The sequence below is a fragment of the Aptenodytes forsteri genome, unplaced genomic scaffold (genome assembly GCF_000699145.1).
Source record: "Aptenodytes forsteri isolate BGI_AS27 unplaced genomic scaffold, ASM69914v1 Scaffold69, whole genome shotgun sequence".
In the NCBI taxonomy this organism is placed as follows: domain Eukaryota; kingdom Metazoa; phylum Chordata; class Aves; order Sphenisciformes; family Spheniscidae; genus Aptenodytes; species Aptenodytes forsteri.
The window spans coordinates 4,698,567-4,713,397 of record NW_008795885.1 but is presented as its reverse complement, the minus strand read 5'-3'; the positions used below and the strand labels follow the sequence as shown (position 1 = coordinate 4,713,397).

The following is a 14,831-nucleotide window of genomic DNA, read 5'->3' as shown; positions in this document are numbered from 1 at the left end:
GTTACTTGGGAGAAGAGACCGACCCCCACCTCGCTACAACCTCCTTTCAGGGAGTTGTAGAGAGCGATGAGGTCTCCCCTCAGCCTCCTTTTCTCCAGACTAAACAGTCCCAGTTCCCTCAGCCGCTCCTCAGAAGACTTGTTCTCCAGACCCTTCACCAGCTTTGTTGCCCTTCTCTGGATACACTCCAGCACCTAATGATGTGTCAGTTTTGATTGCTCATAATAATTTTGTAATAATTTGCAAACTTAAGCACAGATGATACGTGAAATGACAGATATGCAGGTGACCGTTCTGAACAGCAGCCCAAGTCCTGGCACAGATTCTGGTGAGGCTTCTGCGAATCTTTGTCTCTTAAATCTTACCCTGCAAGGTCTTCAATTCTGTAACAGCTTCCTATGAGAGACAGTGGAAACTTTTTAGAAGTCTTTTGTTCACTAGCACTTCCAACACCTTTATCCACAGGATCGTTGATCCTTCAAAGAACTCTTCAAGTTGCGAAGCATGACTTTCCTCTACAAAAGCTGTGTTGTTTTTTTTCTCCCTATTATTCCAGCCTACAAATTCTTCAGTATGGTTTTAGCCACCTTGCCCGGTATGGAACTCAGACTGTCTTTGTTGTGCTTCTCCTGATTGTCTTGTCAAGCTCTGAAAAAATTTGATACATTTTCCACTCTCCATTCCTCTTTACTTAGGTCACCTTAAGCCTTTTGCAGAATTAATGGTTTGGCAATTTCATATTTGATGCTTTAACACTTCAGCTGAATAGTATCTGGCTCTGGTGAATTCTTACTATTAATTTGATATTTTTAAATGCTCCTCTGATGCTTCATTTTGAGAGAATGCCTTATATATCCCCAGTCTAAAGACGATCTGGTGTGGGATTGGCTTTGACTGTCTTGGCAGTAATTTCGGAAAACGACAGATCATCTAGATTTTCTGCTCTATCCTTATCTTTTAATTCTTTCTTTTATATCTTCATTATCTAGTGGTTTATTGCATTGACGTAGCAAGCTGTCTGTAACTATCAGATTCTACTATGTTTGAGCTCAGAAATAGCAGCACTGATTTTGTAACATTTTATTGCTCTCTTACAGATGACTGTGTCGCTCACTGGCAAGCTTTTATTATAATTCCATGTACTAGCTAGCATACACCTATCAATTAGACCAGTATTGGACTTCTATTACCGGTTTTAAATTCTACTAATGACCTGTATGCAGGTGAAAACATGCACATAGATAAAAAGTCAGTAGTAATTGGAATTCTGAAGAAAAGTTGAGTTTGCATTTTTTTTATATTGACAAACAAAATTCTCCATTCTAACGTATGTGATAGAGTAGTTCTTTAAAAAAAAAAAAGGTGTGCTTTTTGTCTGTGTGCAGAGAGCAGAAGATACTGCTTGCCTGTGTTTAAGTGGCTCCAGTCTGTTGTTTCATTTAATAAATGGAATTTTCAGGAGGGGTTCATTTTACCACATGCAGTTCTTTAACATCTGCTTGAAATCTGAATGTGCCCAGGTGCTGGTAGTAGCATGTGTTTTACTTTCATGAGTCCCATTTGAACCAGGAAAGGGGTTAAAAATAGTGTTCCTGTCCAGTGATATTCTGGTGTTTCCAACTGGTTTGTATTTGTGATGTTTTTCTCTTGCTTGTAACTTTTTGCTGGTGAAGGCTTTCTCTTGGGCTTTGCAACTTTGCAGCAAGTATTTTTGTATCTGTTATTAAAATGTGGTGAATTTTGTAATGCTTCTAGCCTGCTGCATTTTTTTTCTCCTTTTGTATCTGCTTGCATAGCTCCTGTTTCTTTGCAGTGACTGAATGTAAGCATCACTTACAGTCTTTTCTATTTTTGGTCATGGAGAATGGAAGTTTTGTATTTATATTAGGCAGCACTTTGTTTCTAGAATGTCAATAAGTTACCAGAAAGGAATACTAAATAATGTTGGCTTGAATATGAACTAAAACTATCCCTTTGTAAGATTTTATAAAAGTGTCCATGATTAGTGCTTTGTTTTAAATATTAGAGATCTGCAAAATAGTTCTCTTTTCTTTACCCTTACACACTTTGTCTTTCACTTTTGCTTCATGTGTCTTTTCTTACAAGGGCATTGCTAAACCAATATTGAATGTCTCATCTAGATATTTAACTTTAGATGAGACATTCTGGTATGAGATTGTGAGTGAACACTTAACATTGGTCCAGATGTAGCCTATACAGTATACCTTGCACTTGTAAGCTATATGCAAAGTCTGTTTCTTATTATTTTTTATATTTTATATACTTTTTTCTTAATATAAAACCTCAAAGATCCAGCTTTCTGTTGCAGTTTGCTTCACCTAGATTGCAGTCCAGAGTTACAGCTTGTAATTTTAGTCATCTTAACTTTCTGACCTCTTACTATTCTAGATATTGGAGTAATTAGAGCCACTAAGAAATTTCTGTGTCTTGATCGGTCCCTTTCTCATGTTGCCACTAGTTTTCTTACAGTCCAGTGAAAATACCGCTACTAAGTTTGTCTTTCATATAATGAATTTTGGTCTTGGAAGCTTTAGTTTTCCTTATTAATGAGCTTCCTTTTTCTTTTATTAAGGGCAAAGTTCAGAAATAAATGAAATGATCCAATTTTCCGGCTACAATACTGTGTCGTAAGAAATTCCAAGAACTTAAAAAAAATAATCTTTGGTTACATGTGTAGAGGCAAAATAATTTTTTCCCTCAAAATAGCGTGTATGAAGTGATAGCATACTACTCCTTGCAGTCATTTGAGACGTCTGCTCTTTTGGTTTTCTTGATCTCTGTCTCTTTTTAAGAAGAGTAATAATCTGAAAATGCAAAGCAGCTTTCCTAAGTTTAAGTTTTGCAATGTATTTTAAAATGCTGAAATGATTACAAATAGTGTTTGATCTGTTTCCTTTAACAGAGTCCCCAGAAAATAAAAGTCTATTTCAGAAAGTGAAAATCAGAAGAAGTAGCTGCTGACATAGAGAAGCGTACTAAGGATCATTTCTTGAGGAAAATTTTTTAAGGTATGTGAGCTGTGTTTTGCAGAAAAGCCTTCCTGAAAATAAGCTGCCTATTTTGCCTTGAGTGCACTAATATTTCAGACTAGTTTTGAAACGATCAAGCTAGCTTTATAGATTAACACTTTGGATGTTTATTGATGGCAATAGCTCTATGGAAGCATTAATTCAGCTAGTTCATATTCCATACATTTTGCATCAAATGCATATATATATCATATTCTGAACATGTAGTTAGTGTAAACAAACGGTAGGTAAAGCATATGTTTTATGTTTCATGGTCTTGTACATTCCAGGAGTAGATCCTACACTAACAGAAACGTCAATTGTCTAACAGTCCAATTTTTATTTAAGGTGTGGATGGAGGGCTAAGAATGATTTATTTCATTGTTTTAATGGACTATAACTGCTATAAGCCTCACATTCAGAAATTGAGATGGACTGTCTAACAAATTGATCACCTGTTATAAAATTGCTTTTAAATCGGTACAGAAGCCTTGAATTTGAGGATTTGTCTCCTGAATCCAAGTCCTCTTCCTTTTCTGATTTTGCAGTATTCATAATGTTTCTAGAAAGGGTCTGCAAAATATAAGCCATGCTAAGTGATTTGGAGCCCGTGTAGATTTAGGAGCAAGGGAGTTGACAGCAGATCAAGAGTGAGGGTGATGCTCTCTGCATATTGTGCCCATTCCATATTCCTCCTTCTGGAGGAGCCCAATGTGTGCTGTGCTTTCCTGTTCTGAATTTAACTGGGGGCCAGGTGTGCTTCTGGTTTGTGGTTTGTCAGTTGCCTACCTTGTCATTGATATTATGAAACCACAAGTTCCAACTGACGCATGTGGATACATCATTATTTTAAGATTAGCAATGACAGTCTTGGATATATTTCATGGCAATATATGACAAAAGGCACCAGTTGTTATAAGAGTAGGAGAGCATCTTGGGAAAGTATTGCTATATACATGCTCTGTTCTTCCCTGCTCATTTGATTTCGGTCACTGTCAGACACACAGGACCTTTGATCTGACACGGTATGGCCAGTCTTGTGTCAGGGACAGCTAGCAATCTTTAAATTAAATGTAGATTGGCTATGAAAACTACTTTCGTCAGAGTTGTTGCTGGAATCCAGGAAGCTACTAATGCTGGAATATTGGCTTTATTTGCTGAGGGGAGTCTTACCGTGTTGAAAGATTATGTGACTGTCACTGGATTTTCTCACTGTCATGCTGACAAAATTTAACATTACTTCACTTAGAATCTGACTGCACCACTGTGGTGGTGGTGGTTGAGACAAGCCGTAAACTGCCTTCAGTAACTATGCTTAAATTTAGAACTGTTCAAGGTCTGGTTGCTCATTCACAGTGTATTATTATATGTTCATTGAGTGTTTACTTCCTGTCAGTGATCAGTTTGTTATTTTGAGAGTGACACTAAAAAGGAAGTCTTACTTTCTTGGAATTGGCTCTGCGACATATTTTAACTGTTAAAGCTTATCAAATATTGATTGGCTAATTTGCATATCCAGTAATTTTTATAGTAACATACATATATATGTAATAAAAAATAAATAAACTAGCTGAAACTCATTTGTCCTACTTGATGCCCCTGGGATTTTACTTTTACAAAACATGCTAGAATTCAGTTTGAAACTTCACTGGCACATCAAATTATGCAAGCATTGTTCATGTGTGCAAGAAGAGATAAACCTCATGGGTATCTGCCAGAAGTAGGAAAGATCTCTTCACAGTAACAGTAAGCAATTCCTGAAGGTTTTTTTCTGTATGAATTTAGCATATCATGTGTTCATTGTCATCAAATCTCCATCTAGCTACTTTAAAACATGATGCCATCTCTGTTTTTTTCCTTTAAGGTAAAATATTCTCCCATGTTCTTTTGAGAACAATTCCCCCCCCCCCGAATATCTTTCACACTATATTTTAATCTTTTCAACATTGGAGTAGAAAGTATGTTTGTGTCTCAAACTCCCCATATCTCCTACTGGTTCCACAGTAAATCTTTTCTGGGTTCAGATTTTGTTGCACTACGCAATTTTGCCAGTAGTCTGTGGTTGCAAAATCTGTGTGGGAATCTGTCTTTGTCTGAAGTGTTCAGTGTGAACATTGTAATGTTGTATGGTAAAGCCAAAAAATGGGACTATTAGTATTTCTTCCATAATCCAGTAGCTGTGAACATTTTGTGAAAAAAACCCCCCCCCCCCCCCCCCGAATATCTTTCACACTATATTTTAATCTTTTCAACATTGGAGTAGAAAGTATGTTTGTGTCTCAAACTCCCCATATCTCCTACTGGTTCCACAGTAAATCTTTTCTGGGTTCAGATTTTGTTGCACTACGCAATTTTGCCAGTAGTCTGTGGTTGCAAAATCTGTGTGGGAATCTGTCTTTGTCTGAAGTGTTCAGTGTGAACATTGTAATGTTGTATGGTAAAGCCAAAAAATGGGACTATTAGTATTTCTTCCATAATCCAGTAGCTGTGAACATGGGGAAGCACAAAGAGGATCACGCCACAAATAGCAGCCCAACTTGTTTGCTGTCCTTAAACAGCATCTCCTTGTGCCGTGGTTGGAGACAGAGTGCTGATCTAAAGGGGTTGTTGTGCCCAGATGATCGTTGTAGGTCCCTTCCGACTGAAATATTCTGTTCTATTGGGCTGACCCTGTAGGGCAGCTGTCAACTCATCTGTGCACAATAAGCAGGGAGATCGCAAACTTGGGAAAACACCTGTCTGTATTGGTGCCAGCTATTGTGTCTTTGAACATTGGCCTTTTGAAATGCACTTGTGCTTTTTAAGAGTATTTGAAATACAGATTGCATAGAACATGTCTATTCACGTGTTTGGTAATTCTTACAGTTTTGGCTTCAAGTAAGTGACTGTGTGATCTGTACTGTTTTCAGTTGTTTAAAAGTGTTAAAAAATTAAATGTGGTTTTAATTAAAAGTGTTGATTTTTAGCTTATCGACAGTTAAGTGGCTTAGGTCTTAGATACTTGTTCGCCACTCCTTTGCCTTCACAATGTTGTAGCATTTGAGTTTTGCTGAATGTCTTGATTGAACGTTTTCTTAATTTACAAGGAAGGTGTATGGAGACTGGCTTACCCAGTTGGGAATCATCAGCTCTGAGACTTTATGCTTGTTAGCCTAACCAAATCAGAATTTTATCACTTTTGCAAAACAAATTTTTGCTGTACTGCTTCTATCACGGTGAATGGAATAATTTAAAACAAAGACCAGAGTCCAGTATGTGTGCAATTTTTGTACCCAGGCATTTAATAGTGTAATCGGAAAAAATCTAATTGCTACTTAGTGAAGGGAGGCTTAGCAGGCTGGAGTGAGATGTTGTTGTATCTTCTGTTCTATTGATTTTTATACTCTTATGGCTCCGCAGTGAAGTCAGTAGAAGCAGACTGAAATATCATATGCTGAGAATATTTCGTCCCTCCCTTGCCTTCCTGCCTCTCAGTAAAAGACAGAGGTTACAGTAAAAGCAAGCATATCAGCACTTTACTCATAGCACAAGGCCAGACCTCGTCCTGAGATTCAGTTCCCATCTCTTCTGAATCTGGAATGTAAGAAAATAAAGATACTATCTTTTCTCATAGCTAATGTGCTAGGATATTTAGGTAATGTGCTAAACTGTGTTAGGAGAAAAATGAGCTTGGTCACAAAAGTGGATATAGGTCTGAAGGGTGTCGAAAAGTCACAAGTGCAGCTCCAGTCATCTTAATAAATAGGTGCTTTAAGATTTTTTCTTTCGCTCGTCTTACTAAAATATTAGTGGTTTTGCAAGACTGTTCTTAAATTTTAACTGTGAAAATACTATCATTAATACAACTAATAATGACATAATATGTCCTTTATAAATCAAGCCAGCACAAATTATTTACTGTTGCTCTTTGTGACTGAGCTCCTAGCCATCAGCCAGAATTCTGACTAAAATATACAGCTTCAAATTAAAAAGCATATGAAAGCTTGCCATAGATTTAAAGTTACTCATATATTTGTTACATGTTAACATACATTGTTGTATGTTGACATACATATGCTGACAGTATCTCTAGGCAAGAACTGCCAACTACACTGTTCAACTCCTGGTGACCTGAAACATTTGTTTCATACATTGTTGTATGTTAACTCATACAACCTTGACTTGTCTCTATTGTAGATACATAGTAACATGGCACTATTCTTATTTTCTTTGTAGGATCTTTGTTTCTTTCATTATGTAGCATGGTTTGTGTTCTGAGAATAAACACGTAGTGGGTGGGGCTTATCTCCATAACTTTCTGGAAAAGCTAATGGAGGCAGGGAACTGCAGGAAGAGAGGAACGGTCCTGGGAGTCAGGCTACCCTGGAGATCGCTCTAGGTTCTGATTTGCAAAATTTTCTGATATTTTGTGTGGTAACTGAAGCAAGTAACATCTTTTTTTTTTTTCTGGATACTTAATATGCTAAAAATGCTAGGCACTCTGAAAAGTCTGTCTTTAAGCCTTGTACGTACCAGTGTTAGCTGGTACAATGTTGACATTAGTTTATGTGTCTCAGTTCTCGGTGTAAAATAAGATTATTAGCCCTGCTTCGCCCCATGGGCTGTTAGAAAGATAAATTTGTTAAATTAGCAGAGTGTTTTACAAATGTTAAGTGGCAATTGAAAATGGAAGAAGAAATTGGTAGTTTTGTGTCCAAAAGAGCTAAGACTTGTCTGGAGTGCAGGAATTAGTGAATAAGCAGTACACAGGCTGTGTCTGCACTGCAGTCCAGAGCTATAATTGCAGCTTATGTAAGTTTATCTTACCTAGTTTGAAGCTGATTAGTATAGGAACAGGTTTTTGGTGTATACACAGAAAAGAGGGTTCAGCCTGCATTACAAAACCTGTGCAAGTCTGTGGAAATTACTCATATGTATAGGTTCAGATCTTCCATGATGTGGCTGCATGTTCATCAGATGCAGGTGTTTAAGAGCTAGCTCAAACAGGTGTCTTTGACCTGCAGTTGTGTTATAGAATTTCATAAGGCAGCATTTCTTATCTGTTTATCAAGTGATGTCCATTTGCTGCAGTAAGACTGGACTGCCTTAGGGGAAAATCACGTGAACTTAAGGACTCTGTACTAATGTGTGTCCCAGGGGAGCAATGGATGGTTGCATGGGGAACCTGGTTTGGGATATTTTCTGATTTTTGGGAGGCTGAATTTGCAAGTTTAACGGCCTGCTAACACAGTGTTTAGGAGCAAACTAGCTTCTAAGTAGTTATCCATTTCTCACAGATGCAGTGCCTGAGAGCTGATGTTTTAATTGGATTTTTCTGTGCTCTTAGGACAGTAAACACCAGAAACAAATGTTTCAGGTCACCAGGAGTTGAACAGTGTAGTTGGCAGTTCTTGTCTAGAGATACTGTCAGCTATACTTACTTGATTAAATATGTGGATTGGTCTTTAGTACCTGTCTTAGATGCTTTTATATGTTCCCTCATAACTCCACTTTAAGTTACGGAAGTACATTTTGCAGATGAAAACTGGAGGACAGTTCTGGGCCCGAGATCTCTTCCAGTCATAGATGGGTGTTCAAAACAGTGCTCTGACCCTCCTTTTGGTTTATTTTGAGGAGGTATATGTATGTGGCTAATCTTACGGTTAGGTTATTTCAGGGTTTAGACATTAATAATTGCTCTTTGTCACGTTAGAAGTTTTTCTTTCAATAAGTGTCTCATGAATCTTGTTTTGCTTTCAGATGTGGTGAAGAGCCTGTATTTTCCCCTGTGTGGTATATAGTGCCTTAAAAAATGGGGTTTGGAGGTGACCTGAAGTATTCTCATGATGCTTTATTAAAACTGCAAGACTGGGAACTGCGACTGCTGGAAACGGTGAAGAAATTTATGGTAATGCGAGTAAAAAGTGATAAGGAGTATGCCTCCACTTTACAGAATCTTTGTAATCAAGTAGATAAAGAGAGCACGTGTCAATTGGATTATATCAGCAATGTGTCCAAGGTAAGACTGAAGTGTTTTGAGTTTGGAATATCCTTGGAAATAACAGTGCTGGATTTATTTTTGTTTGTTTTAGTTTGAGTTGGATTCCTGTTCATTCAGCTTCTTGAGAGTTAATGTTGCCAAAGTATTTAAAATGGGCTCCTTTTAGTTCCTCAGTGGAATATGCAGAAGTTGAGCTCCAGTCTTGCTTTGAAAATAATAACTGAACTAGAATCAATCCTGAATTCTGAAATTCAGTATTTTAAGTTCCTGGGTTGAGTCTGCTGCTTTGTTTAGTGTTTTGAAAATAGAGTATGCTATAGTAAGCTTTTCTTTTAAGACAGTTAAATAGGAGCTATTGTTTATGTTATATATAATTTGTGACAGAAATAGAAAAATGCCAGGAAACCAAGGCAAAGCCTAGCATTCCAGCTGTTATTCACACTGCAGCGTGTGTTGTAAAAACAAAACATTAATTCAGGATATTTCTCATAATTGTGAAGTTATTTTGTATCAAATTTAAAGTAACTGTGTTAACTTTTTATAAAGGTAAGGCTGTCCTTCCCCCAAATTATTAATTTTCAGATTTAGAGCAAGTCCAGTAAAGGTACCAATGAAGCAAACTTCTCTATGTCACCTGTTTGTAAGCTTCACTCCTGACTTGGATTCCTTCCTGACTAGAGAAAAATATTTTGTTTTAATGGCTTATTGAATTCTTGGCCCTTCTGCTGTAGCAGTGGTTACGCAGTCCCTTCAGTCTGGCATGAATCCTGATCTCCTCTCTGCAGGAAAACACTCTTTTTTGGTCAAGTTAAATTTTAGACAAAGCAGTTTTTACATAGTGGGCTTATGGAGTGGCTGCTTGAATACTAGCTATGGCATAGCATTAGGAACGTGACTGCTCCTTGTGCAGCAGTCTAGATTTATACTGGATTAAAGTGGCTGTGTGCGTGACTTGAAAGCTGCACTGCTATTGTTAGCCTGCTTCAGCTGCCCCAAAAGTAGCACTGCACAGTGTTTATCTGTAATAAATTCTGTTGTTGCTTCCGTCACCCTCAATAATTCTTGTCTTGTAAATTGACATACTACCTTCTTTTTTTTCATCTGTGTGTTTTGGTGGTGTAATTAAAATGCTTTTCACCCAATTATGTTTCTTACACACAGTTTGTTATAGATTTTGCTATTTAGGTTATGATGATTTTGGTAAATAAACATTAAAGCGTTGTTAGCCTAAGATTGGCAGAAGTCGAGTATTTTCTTCAAGCTTTCTACTGTTGGATCACAAAGTTTTGTATAGAATTATTGGTGATATGACTAACAATTCTTGCTATTGCTGCCCCACTAGATTTGCTCTTATGTGCTAGCTAAACTGTCTTGCAATTTTTTTAGGCAATGAAACAGAGCAGATTAGGGCTAGAAAGGTAAAGGAGCATTGGCATCATAATATTTAGCATTATAAGGTATAAGCAACCCTTAACCTTCATGCAGCTAGCTCAGTCTAGGACAGTTCATGTCAGTGACATAGGCACTTCCCGTGGGCAAATAAATTTTAAAAAGCTGAAGATCTGACTTAAGCCATGTTCTTTTTGGGTTGGAGAGAGGCACGTGTCACATTTTGAAATCTTGTTTTGGACATAGGCACTCAAGTTGTTTTTTCAGGATTATTTTTGTTCCTTTTTCTTCTTGTTTTTTTCTCTGAAGGAGGTGCCATTTTTCTCTCAAGCCCCATCCCTGATCTCTACATCTTTATATAACAGCAAAAATGTTCGCATGCCACTGACAGATCTTTTGTATGGGCTTGCCTTGAAATTTCACTGTCACCTTGGATTTTAAAGTTGTGTAGTGACACGTTGTCTTACTGGTTTTGGCAGTTAAAAAGTCTGAATTATTGATTACTTTACTCACCTCGTTCTAATTTACTTTACTATTTCGTAATACTTTTTTCTCTCTTTCTGACATTTTACAGAATCAAAGTATGACCTAAATATTATAGGACATAAATCTAATATCTTATATCTCCTAAGATTTAAAATAGCTGTATATTAAATTGTTGGTATTATGTGGCGTCAAAACCAAATACCAAGCTGTCTAATATTTTTTTTTTTAAAGTGTGCAGCAAGAGTGAGCACTTGAAGAGAAAATGGTGTTTGGGAAAATCTGTCCCATGTTTTTTTTCATGCAGAGGCAGCAAACTTGCTGGAAGGCATAGTGGCAGCAACCGCTAATGCTAGAAAAGCAGTATTTTTAAGTGCTTCCCAGCAGCTCTTTTGTGTGCGTATATGTCTAAAAAATACTGTTAAACCAAACAATATTATATTTTATTGCTTTTGCTGGGTTGTGGTTATTTTTTGTGAAAGGAAATGCTTTGCCTTTTCTGCTATCCCCACCCAGCTGCTTTTCTGTCCCCTATAAATCTCAATTTTTGAAGCCTTTCCTCAAGTATAGCTTTTCACTTTCACTTTTCCTATTTTAAAATAATAAAATATAACCATACAAAACACAGAGATCCTGTTTAACCTATGTTTTCTTAGTATGGAAAGAGGGATGCAAAAAACAGGAAAATGTGCAAATGATTTTTTTTAAATGGAAAGGGAAGTTTTCACTATGTTTCTGACTTACTCTGATTCATCTGGTGAATTGTAAGCTAAGTATTTCTTTAGAGCACTTGTCCTGTTGAAAAATGCTTTTGCTGTGATTTTCAGGGTTGATTGAAACAGTACTTGTCTCAGTAATAAATCAGCCTTAAAAAAAATGGAGAACTCTGACTACATTTTCACTTCTGAGCGTGCTCTTATGAACTCTTCTATAACCACAAGACCCACTCCTCTCAGATGTTTAATGATGTTTTTATCCTACGCAGCTTTGCAATATGGCTTCTGATGTCATTTGGAAAGTGTTCTGTAATGGAGAGGTGAAACAGTTTTCAGCCATAGCCAGGAAGCTCTAGGCTGTGACCTTTTACAACACCACACTTTAGGCAGTCTGGGATAGCTCTGTGCCAGTCTGTGGGATGTTCACAAGCTAAAGGAAATGTTAAAGGTGGTTTAATACGTACAGGAGTCTTTTGTTTCCTTCTCTAGAATCCAGTTTGCGTTGCAGCATTGTCATGTAGATACGGAAATATTATATATATATGTTTATATATGAGATGTAGGGAAACCCCAAAGCTACCAAACAAATTAATTTTCTAAGTTTTGATGGTCTAAGGTGGATTTCTTTCTTTAGTAAGAGTAAGATAAATGCTAGTAAAACTAGCATACTAGCTGCCTTCAAAACCTGGGAATTGTATAGAATGTAGCCATTCTGAAATTTTAGATAGAGCATAGCATTCAATGTCAGGGAGTTATAGAATCATAGAATCATTAAGGTTGGAAAAGACCTCTAAGATCATCGAGTCCAACCGTCAACCCAACACCACCAGGCCCACTAAACCATGTCCCTAAGCGCCTCATCTACACGTCTTTTAAATACCTCCAGGGATGGTGACTCAACCACTTCCCTGGGCAGCCTGTTCCAATGTGTAACCACTCTTTCAGTAAAGAAATTTTTATCTCTAAGGAATCCAGTACTGTTCCCATAAACAAAGTGTGACAGGGATCTTTAGGGTAACAAATGCTTTTATTTGAATTGAACTTTAATTGTGTGTTTGTATCTGTGGTGCATTGGAAGTCTCTCCGTTTAGGTTACAGTTAATCAAAATTCAAAGCCACACACAGCACATTAAGCTGTTCTGAAAACTGACTGACAGAATGGCCAAGGAAGTTATTAAAGTAAGGGTACAGAAAGATGTTGGGTTACTATGACAGATAGTGCTTCTGTCTCTTAACCTGTTAGCACCCTATGCTTTGATACTGGTGGCCTGACTCTGATGCTGTCAGTTATGTGAAGCAGCTGACGAATGGTATCCCCTTAAACAGTAAACACTCAAATGTGTATTACTGTGGTTTATTTAGACAAGAGCAGAGAAATCAGCTTGACTAGAGTAACTGTGGCTGGGACACAGGAGAACAAAGGACACGGGAACATGCTTGTCAGGGGTGTTGGGGATGTATTCCAAAAAAGGCTGTAAAGATTTCATCGGTGTTCAGAAGTACTACGAGAGTGCTGAAGGGTGACCATACAGTATTGTATTTTTGTCTCTGGTGCTTTTTTATGATTTTATGATTAAGTTTGAGGCATGATTTTGCTTTAGCAGGAAGGACTTTATTTTAGAAGATCTCAAGTTCATTTGGGTAAGTTTAAAATTCTTTTTTTACTGAATTGTTTTAAACAGGGATGCATCTTTTCCCACAGTTCATGTTCATCATTTGGTTATTTGTAAACCAGAATAAGTAAGTGCTTTTCTGTTCTGACTTCTTTTTATAGTCTTGGTTGCTTGTGGTACAGCAAACAGAACAACTGAGCAAAATAATGAAGACACATGCAGAGGATCTTAATTCTGGGCCTTTGCATAGGCTTACAATGATGATCAAAGATAAGCAGCAAGTTAAGAAGAGTTATGTAGGTGTTCATCAACAAATTGAAGCAGAGATGTACAAGGTATTTTATTCAACTGTGCTTTATAAATTTATTATAGTTTTGTATGTTTAAAAAGTAATATATTGAGAGTGGATTTTTTTAGTTCCTCTGTTTTTGTTTGTGCTATGGTAAAAGTAGTGATTTGTGATATGTAGAATGCCTAGTTTAAATTTTAGTTATTTCCTCCATATTTTCTCTCCCCTGCTAGCTGACAATGCAGAGATGGAAAACTTTCTTCTGTGTGTATTTCTATGGACAGATAGCACTGGAAATGCTCTTGTTCCAGTAGAGGATGATTCTCTGTGACACTTCTCTATGCCATATCTCTTCCTGTTCTCATTCCACTCTAGACATGCCTGGGACCAGGGCACTGAAAACTTTTGTTAATGAATGCTCTTGACAGTCCAGGCTGTTTTGGGTGGGGACAGGATTCTAGTCCCTGTTCTAAAATACAAATCAAGTGTAAACCAAACATTAAGGCTGCAGATGGAGCTCTTTGGGGCCTTTACTATCACATGTCAGTTGTCCTGCTTATGTTGAAAGTACTGTATCTAGTCAGTAAAGCTGACAGAAATCACAGTTTCATTCAGGTGCTCTGGGGGAAGTTTAACTGCAAATGTCAAAAATCAGACTGATAGTGTGAAAGATCTACTGAGAAAAGGAAGAGCACTGTTTCTTCTTTCTTCCAGCAGAGAATTTGAGATTTGGAGTAGTGTAATTAAAATGTAACATCTGAGTAGTACAGTACAAATGTTATGGACTGATGAGTAAAAGATTCTTGGGCTGGTTATGAGAAGAACTTTAAACTAGTACTAAACATATATTAAGTTAAATATGTTGGCTCTAATAGGACTGCTTCCATAATTTGCTAGGATCTTGGCATCTTCCCCAGGTATTGACTACAGGGAGTACATCCTTTTTGATGCATGGTCAGTAGGCTGTCTTATCTGATAAAATTTCCAAGCCAAATAGTCACTCACAGCCACTTATGGATTGGTGCATCTGAAAACAGTCAGGATGGACAAAGAGGAAAAACTGGTAGCATACGTTAGAAATAATAGAGGTTAAATATATAGAGAATTGGAGAAATGGAAAAGGAAAGAAAGAAAGAAACATAAGAAAGAGAGGCTAGATGAAAGAAGACTGCTGGAAGTTCAGGTATACTTTTAAAAGAGACTGTGCAAAACTTTTTTTCTGTTAATAAGTTAACTAATAAAATCTCTCATAAAACTATCTTTTAAAATAAGGCTTTTTCAAAAAAATATAGTGCATATTGAGCACTCCCCAAATGATTAATTACAAGCCAT

General features: G+C 37.1%; 1 protein-coding gene across 1 annotated transcript in view; it reads left to right on the top strand.

Moving 5' to 3' along the window:
* FER (FER tyrosine kinase) overlaps nt 1–14,831 on the top strand; it is a 202,581-nt gene that overhangs the window by 11,190 nt on the left and 176,560 nt on the right. Inside the window, exons 2-4 of the mRNA XM_009284184.2 lie at nt 2,924–3,029; nt 8,769–9,027; nt 13,372–13,545. Of these exons, the coding sequence (XP_009282459.1) occupies nt 8,821–9,027; nt 13,372–13,545 (381 nt within the window). The 5' untranslated portion in view covers nt 2,924–3,029; nt 8,769–8,820. The remainder of the gene's footprint in view (nt 1–2,923; nt 3,030–8,768; nt 9,028–13,371; nt 13,546–14,831) is intronic.